This window comes from Tubulanus polymorphus, chromosome 3 (assembly GCF_964204645.1).
Source record: "Tubulanus polymorphus chromosome 3, tnTubPoly1.2, whole genome shotgun sequence".
In the NCBI taxonomy this organism is placed as follows: Eukaryota; Metazoa; Nemertea; class Palaeonemertea; order Tubulaniformes; family Tubulanidae; genus Tubulanus; species Tubulanus polymorphus.
In genome coordinates, this window is record NC_134027.1 from 7,667,450 (window position 1) to 7,680,679 (window position 13,230).

General features: G+C 36.7%; 4 protein-coding genes across 6 annotated transcripts; 3 read left to right on the forward strand and 1 right to left on the reverse strand.

The window, feature by feature from the left end:
* The first annotated feature begins 715 nt into the window (after positions 1-715).
* LOC141901783 (histone-lysine N-methyltransferase SETMAR-like) lies at positions 716-2,504 on the forward strand. 2 transcript variants are annotated; one of them, XM_074789249.1, is made up of 2 exons: positions 716-1,132; positions 1,776-2,504. In XM_074789249.1, exons 1-2 carry the CDS (start codon positions 1,025-1,027, stop codon positions 2,502-2,504), a joined length of 837 nt encoding a protein of 278 aa, XP_074645350.1. In that variant the 5' UTR covers positions 716-1,024. The 2 variants fall into 2 exon arrangements, with proteins under 2 accessions (XP_074645350.1, XP_074645351.1); XM_074789250.1 differs by lacking the exon at positions 716-1,132 and adding an exon at positions 1,455-1,685.
* Positions 2,505-2,506: 2 nt separating this feature from the next.
* LOC141901780 (formylglycine-generating enzyme-like) lies at positions 2,507-4,625 on the forward strand. The gene is made up of 8 exons (XM_074789242.1): positions 2,507-2,956; positions 3,025-3,099; positions 3,182-3,264; positions 3,343-3,465; positions 3,779-3,893; positions 4,060-4,176; positions 4,253-4,312; positions 4,406-4,625. Exons 1-8 carry the CDS (start codon positions 2,507-2,509, stop codon positions 4,535-4,537), a joined length of 1,155 nt encoding a protein of 384 aa, XP_074645343.1. The 3' UTR covers positions 4,538-4,625.
* A 150-nt stretch (positions 4,626-4,775) lies between these two features.
* Positions 4,776-11,162, reverse strand: LOC141901775 (CXXC-type zinc finger protein 1-like). 2 transcript variants are annotated; one of them, XM_074789234.1, is made up of 15 exons: positions 11,089-11,162; positions 10,730-10,834; positions 10,046-10,146; positions 9,855-9,931; positions 9,540-9,632; positions 9,332-9,400; positions 9,174-9,215; positions 6,923-7,032; positions 6,628-6,787; positions 6,351-6,529; positions 6,053-6,260; positions 5,858-5,965; positions 5,543-5,686; positions 5,276-5,428; positions 4,776-5,033 (listed from the first exon to the last, which is right to left on the reverse strand). In XM_074789234.1, the coding sequence occupies exons 2-15, from the start codon at positions 10,795-10,797 to the stop codon at positions 4,884-4,886; spliced, it is 1,662 nt and encodes a 553-aa protein (XP_074645335.1). In that variant the 5' UTR covers positions 10,798-10,834; positions 11,089-11,162; the 3' UTR covers positions 4,776-4,883. The 2 variants fall into 2 exon arrangements, with proteins under 2 accessions (XP_074645335.1, XP_074645336.1); XM_074789235.1 differs by lacking the exon at positions 9,174-9,215.
* A 36-nt stretch (positions 11,163-11,198) lies between these two features.
* Positions 11,199-13,017, forward strand: LOC141901777 (acyl-coenzyme A diphosphatase NUDT19-like). The gene is made up of 3 exons (XM_074789237.1): positions 11,199-12,239; positions 12,330-12,537; positions 12,777-13,017. The coding sequence occupies exons 1-3, from the start codon at positions 11,484-11,486 to the stop codon at positions 13,001-13,003; spliced, it is 1,191 nt and encodes a 396-aa protein (XP_074645338.1). The 5' UTR covers positions 11,199-11,483; the 3' UTR covers positions 13,004-13,017.
* The last annotated feature ends 213 nt before the right edge of the window (positions 13,018-13,230 follow it).

Sequence of the window (13,230 nt, forward strand, 5' to 3'; positions counted from 1 at the left end):
GTGAACAATTCGCCTCTCTGCATTCACTACGCGATGTCCATCGACGAGACTGAAAAAATGTAATATTCTTTAATGTGAATATTGAATAAATTTTGCCTTTAAACGTTTAAATTTGTAAGTAGCTGGTTTTTCTATATACTTCATGAAATCAATTGGTGAATTTTGAGTTATTTACTTCTGAAACCAATTTCCTTCGATATCCGTCGGTTTGAATGATTGTATGATTCAAACGTCAGTCTTTGAATTTTTCATGAAAGAAGAGAGCAAGAAAACTAAGTTGAAAGTTTTTATATTGATTGATATTTGATTTTATTCGTCAAAGTATTTATAACCGGTACGTACGAACGATTTGATTAATTACATGTACAAATTAAACGTACGAAATAACGACGGGTGTGATATGTTCAAATCTGTTTATTTTGAAACGCTGAACGAAGACGTTGGACATCGAATGACCCCTTAAATAACGCTTTAGTAGTAAATCAAACATGAAACCATTTTTGTAAATGTTACATTTTTGTTTTGACAGCGTCATAATAGATATAAAAGTATTTGAAACCATTAGGGCCCAGCTAACGCTAACGCTAGCGGAGCCAGCATGTGATGACAATCTGGCGAAAATGCACTGTAATATAGGAAAGTAAGGACTCGAACCTAGATAATGTCATTGACAAGCCAAGTATTTCGGGTATGGAATATATCCTTTGGTTCGATCAATCAAATCAATCAGATAAATGTTTATTGATGATGGAGATTATCTTATTTTGACAACAACCTGCGTGGAACTATCGGTCCCCATCGGTCATCACATCGAATATTTTGATATTTCACAGTGAAAAGATCTGAAACAAACAGTTCCCCATTTAAATCGAGAAAATATATCCAACACGTCCTAAAAGTTACAGCGAAAGAAAGTAAAACTCCTATTATCTCCAGTAGAACGACAGACTGTTCTGTAGTGTCAGGGTCAAGCGTGACACATGTTGCACCCACGACTTCCAAACTTTTCATTCTATCAAAATCGATGAATACAGAGACTTGCCCTAATCCTACATTAGATCAAGGTATTGAATCTGTAGGTGTCGGCATAGATGCGCAAGCTACTGACAGTGACACAATCAACAGTTTTAGGGTAATAGTAGTACAATTTGTGTATTTGATATTTTAAAAAACATGATCTATGTTCAAATGCTTATCTTTCGACACTAGCTGCGTATCCCTAGCTATTATTCTTATATGGGTATGTTCACTGGAGATAGGGCTACAATTTACATCGTTATTGTGATATCAATAGTCATTAAGTGATATTTGCTTTAAATGATTGGTATTTATTTTAGGTGTCGAAACCAAATAACACTGAGTCTTATTAATGATTTAACTTTATAGCTCACTGGTGACGAGTAAAAGACTTAAATAGTTAAAGTTGATAGTGTTGACTATATTTAGGTTGTAGGTCAGTCTCAATGAACTGAGTAATGACTGGCAGGATAATGCAGTTGGCCTTTGATGTGGCTGATATCAATCCTGTGACATGAAATTAGTTCCAACTGAATAACTTATATTGATTCAATGACAGTCAATTATGTTCTATATAGATATACATAGAATAGGCCTACATTGGCGAGATTGGTAATATGTTCATAAAAGGTATTGGTCTGGTATTTGAAAATCAAGGGATATACAAGGTGTTATAAGTTAAAAGATTTTTAAGATGTTGAATTGATATTTATAAAATTTGCTTCAATACTACATTTACAATTGATCCTTAATTTCAGTATTGCTGTAAAAACGTTCCTGGAGCTGGATGCGATATCGAATTATTTCAAGAGCAACATATCGGATGTGCGTGTGAAACTTGCGTACCGGAACGCTGCCCTTGTATTCAAAGATTCGGTGAAACGTATCGCGATTTTCGGCTAATCGATGCGAATTTCACTTCGCGACCGATTCTCGAATGTTCTCGCGACTGTAACTGTACGAAATCCTGTCGTAATCGACTTGTACAACATCGTCTGCAACGAAAATTGAAAGTCGTCGAAACTCATCGCAAAGGATACGGCGTAATCGCAGAGGAGAAAATCGGCAAAAATTGTTTCGTGTGCGAGTATGCCGGTGAAGTAATTAGTGAATCTGAAGCTCGCTTGCGATGGAAGCTGCAGTCTTGTGACGATTCTAATTATATTTTTGTATTAAAAGAGCACACGTCGACCGCGATAAACACGTTTATCGTCGATCCGAAAAACATCGGAAACGTCGGTCGATTTTTGAATCATTCTTGCGATCCAAATTTGTTCATGCTTCCGGTTAGAATTGACAATAGCATTCCTCATTTGGCGTTATTCGCGAAGCGCGATATCGAAATTGGTGAAGAATTGTGTTACGATTATTCGGGGGGTGTATCAACCAGTCAGGAAAATATAAGTGAAATAAAAAACCGAAAAGCCTGCTATTGCAAGTCATTGGGTTGTAAAGGATATATTCCTTACGATTCTTTATTAAACTGAAAATGGATTCGAAATCGATGTCGCGAGTTTTTCTGCTGTCGTTACTACTCGTATTGTTAACGGTAAACTTTGCATCATTTGAAGAAAGTCTCGATGGTAGTTGTGGAAATAAGAAAGACGGTGCTGAACGGTTAAAAGGTTCAGATACTTCATGCGGCTGTAAATCTAATCGGAAAACAAATAAAGAAATCGATGATGATCATAGTGATGTAACAGTTGTTACGGATGAGGGTCAAGATGAGCTGAATGATGAGCTACAGCCTTCTTATACAGATAACATGGTTTATATACAAGGCGGTCAGTTTACGATGGGTCTCAATGATCCGATATTAATAGCCGATGGAGAGTACCCAGCTAGGGGTGTGACGGTTTCTTCGTTTTATATGGATATGCACGAAGTCAGTAATCAGGACTTTGAGCGTTTTGTAAATGCTACATCTTACAAAACAGAGGTATGTTTACAGGCTTTGATTTCATGTGGTAGTTCTATTAATCTCTAATTCTTTGAAGCCTATTTCAGGCTGAAAGTTTTGGTGATTCATTTGTCCTACAATCATTGCTCAGTGAACAAACATTAAAAAGTATCACACAAGCTGTAAGTCATCATCACTTTCGATTAATCTAATAACGCGTACTATACTCGTGTATACCGGAAATAAGATGATACAATTTAACAGGTGGCCGCAGCACCATGGTGGTTACCAGTTAAAGGCGCATCCTGGAAGCATCCAGAAGGATTGGATACACATATAAAAGATAGGTATGGTAATCATTTTCATGTTAGTTTGAATTGATAGAAAATAACGGGATCTATAAGCTGACTGGCTTATTATTTCAGAATGGATCATCCAGTTGTTCATGTATCTTGGAACGATGCTGTTAAATATTGTAATTGGTTGAATAAACGCCTTCCTACAGAAGCGGAGTGGGAATATACATGTCAGGGTGGGAGAAAAAATAGGTAGGTAGCTGCTACTCGCTGTATAAACTAAGGTTCCAGGGACCCCATGCCCACTTGATATGCATATGACAATCTGACAATCTCACTATTCTGCCCCCTGGCGAACAAATGCATTCACAATTGATTGCGGTTACAAAATATGCATAGGTACCAATATATATATATGGCAATGTTATTCTGCTTTCAACACAAACATAAAATCCAGTGACAATAAAAAGAAATTTAAAAAGGTTTTTTTCATGAGACTAAAGATTGCCTCTAATTGGCTAATTGAAAAACCCTTCTGATATGTTCTGTTGTATGTATTTGGCAGGTTATATCCATGGGGAAATAAGGAAATGCCAAAGGGTAAACATTACATGAACATTTGGCAGGGGAAATTTCCTGCTGAAAATAGCAAAGAAGATGGTTACATCAGCACAGCTCCTGTAAGTACATACACAGTGTCCACATTTTTGTGTGGTGCCAATATTTTGATTATCCATACTTAATAGATTTTTTTTATTTTAATGTAGTAAAATTTTTCCCTCATGCCGGGATAAGCAGTTGGCCTACACAGTGTGCCTATTCAAGTTTTAACTTATTAACTTGCAGGTTACGGAATTTCCAGCACAAAATAAATATGGCATGAAAAATATAGTTGGTAATGTTTGGGAGTGGACAGCAGATTGGTGGCAAGTGAATCATTCATCAGCAAAATCTAAAAATCCAGTAAGTACTCGAGAGAAAAGAATTACATATTGCCTTGCATTAGATCGTGTGACGCTAAGTTTCATATTTCTTGTAGACTGGTGCCATTAGTGGAAAGGATAAAGTGAAGAAAGGAGGGTCATATATGTGCCATAAGGTATGTTTTGTCATTAATTGGGTACAAAGCCTCCTAATTTTGAAGATTTGGTTCGTACAAACAAATTTTCAAACATTTTATTGTATATTCCAGGATACCTGTTATCGTTACCGTTGTGCTGCACGAAGTCAAAATACCCCGGACAGTTCCGCTGGAAATTTAGGGTTTAGATGCGCTAGTTCTGAACTACCCAAATATCTCCAACGCAACAATGACGAACTTTGATACAGTGCGCTATATGTGTCATAAAAGATGAAAATATGAATTAAATTTTTCTACAAATCTTGAGAACTTATGTCTTTAGAAAACATAATAAAAACAACATTTTTAGTAATGTATTTTTCATAGTTTTTGAAATGACTGCCATTTGTCTCTTAGGTGCAGGTGAAGCAGATCTGGATGGAAACCAATGTCCTTTTTGAGAACGTTGGAAAATGCCAAAGAAAAGCCCAAAAATCGACTTTATAAAAGGATTTATTTACACTCGTATAGATATGAACAACTAACGACATACTAACAACATTTGCGTGTCAAACGAATTTCAAATCAAATTGATATTTTCGAAAAGAATTCATATGCTAATACTTTCGGGAATCTTGATTGGATTAAGCGGATCATGATCTATGCTTTGATTTAGTACTAAGCCGAGTACACCAGCTCGGTTAGCCATTGCCATACGTATATTCCTCTCTTGTTCGAATAACTCGTCTAATTTGATCCACTGAAAATAGACAAACAATCGTGTAACAAAGTAACAAGAATGAGTGCTTCAGTTCACGCGCTCCTCGTTTCACTAAACCTAATTGACTCTCAGTGGAGTTGGCTATTTTTGGAGTTATAATTGGCCACTAATGACTACGAGGTCTCTCAATCCGAGAAGACTAAAGATTCAACCAATATATTATTGGGCTAGTAATACCGGTAATTAAGACTATCATTTTGAGCAGTAAATAATTTATTTACCTGTCTGACTCGTTCCATATCAATATCAGCTCTTCGCAATTTCTCCCAACAATAATGCCGACCGCATTTTCTCTTCGGTGTCCGACAGAATTCACCAGTTTCCTCGAATACATTCATTACTAATGGACATCCGCACACCTCATCTTCACGTACCTGCGAAGAAAACAAGAGATGAATTTCATAAAAAATTTTAACTCCTCGAATTTTGAAGAAATCCCATAATTCTCGCACATTCACTACATAAGAACTTCAAAGAATGTTTTTTACCTTAGGTTCCTTGGAATGTTCAGGACATAACACTTTGAGACGTTTACAGTAGGTTTTCTGTTGTGCATTGTAATAATCACAAAACATCGAATTGCCTTCAATTCGTGTTTTGTAAATCGAGCCAAATGACGTTTGAGATTCATACTGCAAGAAAAAACAAGATTTCACATAATATAGATACCACTTCGGACGAGGCAGAGAACGACAAAAGAAATGAGATGTTGCAATATCCTCCTAAACCAATTCTCAAATTATTTCAATTACTTTCAATCTTAACATTATTGCCGTATTGGAATACCCTAAATATTAACTCACCTTAGCAAAACACTTTTCCATGTGTTTTAATGCCCCTTTTTGATTAATTTCATGACCGCAGGTGACGCAATAAATACTTAATTCAGCTTCATCTGGTTCATCGCCATTCTATAAACAAACCAATATAAAATCATCAGTAAGAGCTAAGTTATCAGGAATCTATTTCTTCTTGTGAAACATAATCTAGAACATTACATCGGGTTCTGGTGTAATAGTTGAATGTTTAGCACGTTCGATTAGAGCGTCTAAATTTTGGTGTTTCATATCTAATTCTCCTATTTTCTGTCTGGCATCGAGTTGCAGTTTGCGAATTTTTTCGAGCTCCTTTTTATTATTTTCTTCTGCCAAACAAGCAGTACTGTTCCAGTTTTGAATTCGTGGAGGTAAGATTTCATAAATGCGACTGCAATGATCAGGAAATAAATATGAATGACAACCGGTTGATACACTTTTTGTTGACTGACTGGATTAAACATTAGAATCACCGACTTACTTTGTAGCTAATTTCATGCCACACTCATCTGAACAATATTTTGATCCTTTTCGCGCGACATTGATACAACCCGGCCCGTAACATTGTTTCTCTTCTTCTTCGTCTTCGAAAAATGATCGATCCAATTCTTCATAATCAATGTCTTTACGATTAGATAAATGACGTGCTTTCGGTCTTGACTGAAAACATCAAAAATACAATACGCGAAAAGAATGCTTTTCTATAGAATTTAAGTACGGTAGATTTTCGATCGAAACAGAAATCATTCTATACTGACTACTTTGGTTTTTCTGGATCTGTGAGGTTTAGATGATCGTTTTCTTGGACTCTTTTTGGCGTTGTCCGATAGCGCAGTAGACGACCATTGTCCTCCGTACGATTCCATCGATATATCAAGTAATACATCATCAGTGCTTTGTTCATCTACATCTATTATTCTGCAAGAACCATCAAAAGATATTCAGAATACATGTAGTAGTTGTAAAAGAATCAATTACACACACACGGTATCCAGTACCCCGTTCATGAAAATAATGGAGACACCGAAGTTGTTCTTGAGCATAAAAACCTACCCAGGAGGTTTGTAATCACTGACTGATTCAGAATCAGATGCAGAGGATAATCCCAATGATTTCTCCTTCTTAGATTTCGATGAAATTTTGTGTCCTGATAGAAGTAAGCCCTGCAAAGAAAAATATCGCCTGGTTAGCAAAAATGCCATACAGTTGACTAGATCAAAATACAATTTCAGCAGCAGTTACTCGATTACCGGTATAAGGAGTGTGAAAGGATAAGAAAACATACACGTGTTCATCCAACTACACACAAAATGATTTGATTTTTCACTTGGAAATGAAAAGGAAGAACTCATTTTACCCAAGCCCTACATTTCTTGAACCGAAAAAGTGAAGAATAGTTTCAACAGCTGAACAGACAGGAAACCCTTCTAAACTGTCTATTGAACACCTCTTAGTTTACACACATTAGTAAGAAGTTATAGGTTTAATAACAGTCTCACAAACAAGTTATTGTCTTTATGTTAAATTTTTGTGCTACCAATTCCCAAACAAAATTGATGATAGAACGAAGAACCAATAAACAATAACATCTAACTTGATAAGCCGGACGATCAATATCAAACTCGTGAGAGCAAAGAATTTACTGAGACACTTTGTTTTAGGTTCCTTTGTTCATTCATACATCAATTATAATCAAAATATGAAGTCTCATTATAATAAACTAGGGGTCCAGGGACACCATGCCCACTTGGGAAGTGGTTTCAAATGCTCAACAATCTAACAATTTCAATATTCAACGCCCCCTGGTGACCATTTACAGAAACCAATGACCTTGAAACTCACCACAATCATAGAACATGTCAGAAGCTACGATTTTGTAATTGATTGTGATAACAAAATATGCCTCGTTACCAATTTAATATGGAAATACTAAGTCATTCTACTATTCAACGCCCCCTGGTGACCATATTCAAAACCCAATGACCTCGAAACTCACCACAATCATAGAACATGTCATGAACTACAACTTTGCAATTGATCATGGTAACAAAATATGCCTAGGTACCAATATAATAAGGAAATACTAAGTTATTCTACTATTCAACGCCCCCTAGTGACCATATAGAAAAACTTATGTCCTTAAAACTCACAACAATCATAGATGATGTCATGAGCTACAACTTTCCAATTGATTGTGGTTACAAAATATGCATAGGTACGAATATAATAAAGAAATGCTAAGATATTGTATTATTCAACGCCCCCTGGTGGCCATATACGAAATCCAATTAGGCCTACCTTGAAACTCACCACAATCATAGAACACGTTATGAGCTACAACTTTCTAATTGATTGTGGTAGCAAAATACGCTTAGGTATCAATATTATGTTTTTCCCACTTACGAATGAGTACTGGTGACACCAAGATGGCCGCCAATTGCGTCATAATTGGCTGATGAAAAATACCTGTCTCAGGTATAAAACATCCCTTTCCAAAGAATACCCATCACAAATTGTAATGAGAAATGGCAAACCAGTAGGAAGCTACAGGACTCAGAATTCGGGCCAAAATTAACATTTTTGGGCACTAAAATGGTCATAGGACGGCCATCTTGAGTCCGACCGACCCAATTTTTGTTATGTTGATGGGCCCGGGGGGGGGGGGGGGGATTCACATATATCCGAAAGATCAAGGTAATTGATCAAAGCGTCTTCAAAATTTCCCTCAAAAAGTTCAAAAACGTGTAAAAAGTGCTGATTTTGGCGAACAACAATGGCTGCCAGTCGGCCATCTTGATTCTGACAGGGCCAGTTTTTGGGCTGAAGATGTGTCTAGGGTAGATACATGTAACCCAAATATCAAGACGTTACCTTGAAGCGTCTTCAAAACTTCCCAAAATAACTGGATTCCGTCTACAACGGACGGACGGACGACGGATGAAAAGTGAACGCAATAGCCCGCTGGGACTAAAGTCCCAAGTGGGCTAAAAACGAGAGAAAAAAGGCAAAATTGGGTTAGAGAAATATTTAAAGCATAACTAACAATATTCTGAGTACTAGAAAATTTCAACTGTGGTCTGAATTGTTTGAAAAAACTTCTAACTCATCAAACCTGCAGATATTGATCAATTTTTTTTGTCAAACTCAACCTTTTTCTCATGTTTTTATTGCAATGAGTGATATTTACTAGTGACATTGATTATTATAACGAAGGATATCTCATTAAGATGAGTTAGAAAAGCTTTGCTGGTGTGGAAAAATTAATTCATGAACACAAGACATCGTCGGTTTTTAGTTATAGTACCTCTGAATCTGTTGGTACTACAGTAGCTGCAAAACGGGTTCCCTAAAAATGCGAAATAATGAGAAGCTATGGAAAAAATATGTTTACCATGTATGCGAAAAAAATTGAAACCAACAAAAACCCATAGCTAGAATTAAAAATATTTTGCTCATACTTACGAAGTTGATACACTGTCTTAATCGGCATTTTTGTCGTATTCTATTCGGACCACCAAACTTTTTCATATCCTTGAAAAGATGCGTAAAATTACAAAACTAATATCAACTTTATGATCAGACCAGAAACTGAGATATCTTGGAGTTTATCGCCTTAACTATATTTCTATGATTTGTTGTTTGTATTATCATTCTGTTTGTTTTGAAATACCTTACAGAAGTCACATCGTGCACAATCGACCTTTCTATGGCAGGCAATACATTCTCCACATCGCCTTGTTGACTTCTTACGATTGGCTGCAGACTGAATACAATTGAAATATCTATCACAACATCGATAACTAATATCCAAATAACTATACTAGTAACTATGAAGCATAGAACGCTACAATTTCTAGAAAATTCTGTGCAGCTGAAATCTTTATCTTAAGATATGATAACAGAATCTCAGCATAGTTCACAAAAATCATACAGATTTTTTTCTGAATTTCGAATTCGTTTGAGGAAAAATGCAAGAATAACTAACCCTAGTTTCCCTTTCCGGTTCAATGAATCTTTTAGCTTTCTTCATTTTGTACTTGATAACTAAGCTGTTGTCTCGATCTATATAAACCGAAATTTAATAAGCATCTATAAAACCTTGATATGTCATACATTTCAAATACGTCTCGCCCCGAAAATTGCGGGATAGAAATGAAGCAAAATAACGTCGCTTACTTCGACAGCTCCCGCAGTAAAATATTTTGATATTTTTTGCCTGTTTTTGTGTGACATCGATGCAATCTCCGTGATACCATTCTTCGCAGTTATCACAACATCTGAAACAATAATTACTATGAGATTAGCAGGGTATGACCTGGCACCGCACTGAGTGGTACCACAGTGCTGAAGGAGACATACGTAAATCTCATCTAAGTAGTCAGTAACCCAAGAGCGGTTAAATTTCATATCATTTGTAAATCTCAAACCAAATTGGCCAGAAGTCCCATATTAAGTCTATCTGGTTATCAAATTAGCACTTATGATGGTAACTTACTTATCCTCCCTTACCAGGGCTTGATTACGATACAAACCCGTGCCGCAGATCCTTCATTGGTCAAAGATTTCTTGGGTGGGACAGGTTACCGCTCAGCAGCCACTTGTCTTTATATCTAGCCAATCAGATCCGTGGTATAGACGGAGCGAATTTGCCAACAAGAAACAAGGCATCTGATTGGCTAAACACATAGACAGGACTGGTGGCCGCTGAGTGGCATCCTGTCCGCCCAAGAAATCTTGAGCAACGTAATAGACCACTGAATGGTCTGCAGCCAGGGTTTGTGATGGCAGGTTGACAATCAAACCCTGGCAAACGAGGATGTTACTAGCAAGGAATGAAGCACAATTAAATACTAAACTTACATCATAAAACGATTGGCATCTGTTGATCTACAAATACAATACTGAATCTTTTCACTACCAGAATCCATGATGATTGGAAGAGGCCTCGCTCTTGAATTAGTATGCCTAAAAGAAGAACTCCACATTAAACATATGATGTATGGCTAAGGGCTATCTAAGCAATAAATTAAGGCCAAATCAGGTTATTGGAGTTAGACTGTAGTATATACGAAATCTGTTTCGTGCAGTAATTAGTATGATGGAGTTTAGAGAACCTTATTTCTCATAAATATCGCATCTTGTGGAGATTGAATAAGAATTCATTCGGACGTAAGAAATTAGAACTTAATAATGAAGACCTAAAAATTACGCATAAATACCTGAATACTCAGTGTGAAAGCAGTTTTAAGCCACAAATAACAAATAAAGAGCTAATATTTGAGTTTCAAGGTCGTGTGGAGGTTGTCATTCCGTTGAATTGAATTGAATTAATTCATGCCAGATTTCTGTCAAAATTATTTTAATTAATCTGTTTATCGTAGTAAGTGTGTTATTACTGGCCCATCTTTTATAATTATGTTATCTAATTGATGTTTATACACCAACCAAGTTCAACAGAAACTAATCAAGAAACTGTGATTTATAGTTTCACGATTGAGTGGATATTTTCACGCCAGACAGACAGCTTTGGAACCACACCACCAACACTGAACACCGACAACCTGACAACGATTGTAACTTTAATTAACTTAGTAAATAGCTTCCAAATAGAAACATGACCATGCAGATAGCTGCGAAGTTTCAACGTCCTTGGAGGACTGCTGCCACATTGATGATTGCATCTATCGCAAAGAGAGGCGGTCTAAAAAATAATGGTACCTCCAACAGCGCATCAAGTGGGATCATGAAACCGAATCGTCATCATGATTTTGAGATCATGATGCTCAAGCGCAGTGGACAAAGCAAAAGTTTTGCGAATCAGTATGTTTTTCCAGGCGGTGTTATCGATGCTGCCGACTTCTCAGAAGAGTGGATACCGATTTTCGAGAAAAGTGGTTTGGATATGCTCGATTCGAACAGCCATCGTTTGAAAACAATCGTCAATGAAAACCGCATCGAACTGTACACGGACTTCGATGAAGCCGTGCTGAGTGAAATCGCCTACAGGATATGTGCAATTCGTGAAACTTTTGAAGAAAGTGGAATTTTATTCGCGAAAAGCTTGAAAACTCAACCGCAATCTCAGGATCTTACCAATTCAGCACCGAAAAACCGGTTTGTTCGTGTCTACAAACCTGAAAGCCCCAATTTACTTGAACAATGGAGAAATAAAGTCCATGATAACGGAGCTGAGTTTATTAACATGTGCAAACAACTGGAGGTCATTCCCGATATATTTGGATTGATAGAATGGTCGAATTGGTTGACACCAATAACCGTAAAACGTAGATTCGATACAGTATTCTACTTATGTTTTACGGATACAGAACTCGATGCTGTTCAAGATCAGAAGGAAATGACCATGCTTGAGGTAATTATAACCAACAACTAGGTGAATCACATATCTTCTCTCTTGTTACCAGTAAAGCAGCTGCTTGAATAATCAGTGTTTATTTTTCAGTGGTATGATCCTGAACAAGCGCTTCGAAACTTCAAAAAAGGCCAGGTTAATTTAGCTCCGCCACAAGTATACGAGTTGTCGAGATTATGGCAGTTTCCCTCCATGGAATCGATGCTGGAATTTAGCGTTAAACGAAGTTCAAACGGCTGCCAGCGAATATATCCAGTTCCTATCCAGTTAGATAATGCATATATGCATGTTTTTCCGGGTACGTTTTCATATAAAACCACTTGCTTCGGATTTATATTTACTGTTATTTTCTGCGCTGTGAAATTGTAACATGTATAGAAACTCTATGACGATAGATTGACCATCCCACACTATAACGCGAGAAATATTTTAAAGTCGGACAAGTTCCCTTTAAACTAATGATTTATTGATTCGAGCATTCGTGAAGATTAGTATTAGTATGGTGGGGTCATTCATTTACATGTCCATATTTTTCAGGGGATGAGTTATATCCAAAGTATCCGAACTTTAATCAACCGGAAAAACCAGTGGAAGTGGTAAGTGGTACTTTAGAGGAAAGAAATAAAATGGATAAACGAAAGCATAGATACACGTTTGCATCCAAATCTAAGTGGCCAGCCCATGGACAATTGTTCGTGAATGTCGACTTTCCAGATGGTCAAATTGCTGGAAAGGATTTAAACGATCCAACCTCTAAATTGTAATGATAAGCTTTATGTAGAGATTTTTGTTATTTAAGAAAAGAAATAATATTGATAATAAAAACTATTTGTTATGTTTGTTGCGTTTAATCTCCGCTGTGACCAATGGTCAGTGAAGCTGATAGGTTAAAATATTCTCTCTCCGTCCATCCACTTTAAATAGAATGAAGATGAATCTTGCTACTAATGATGTGTGAACCAAGGTCTATAACTATATTGAGCCATTTTTT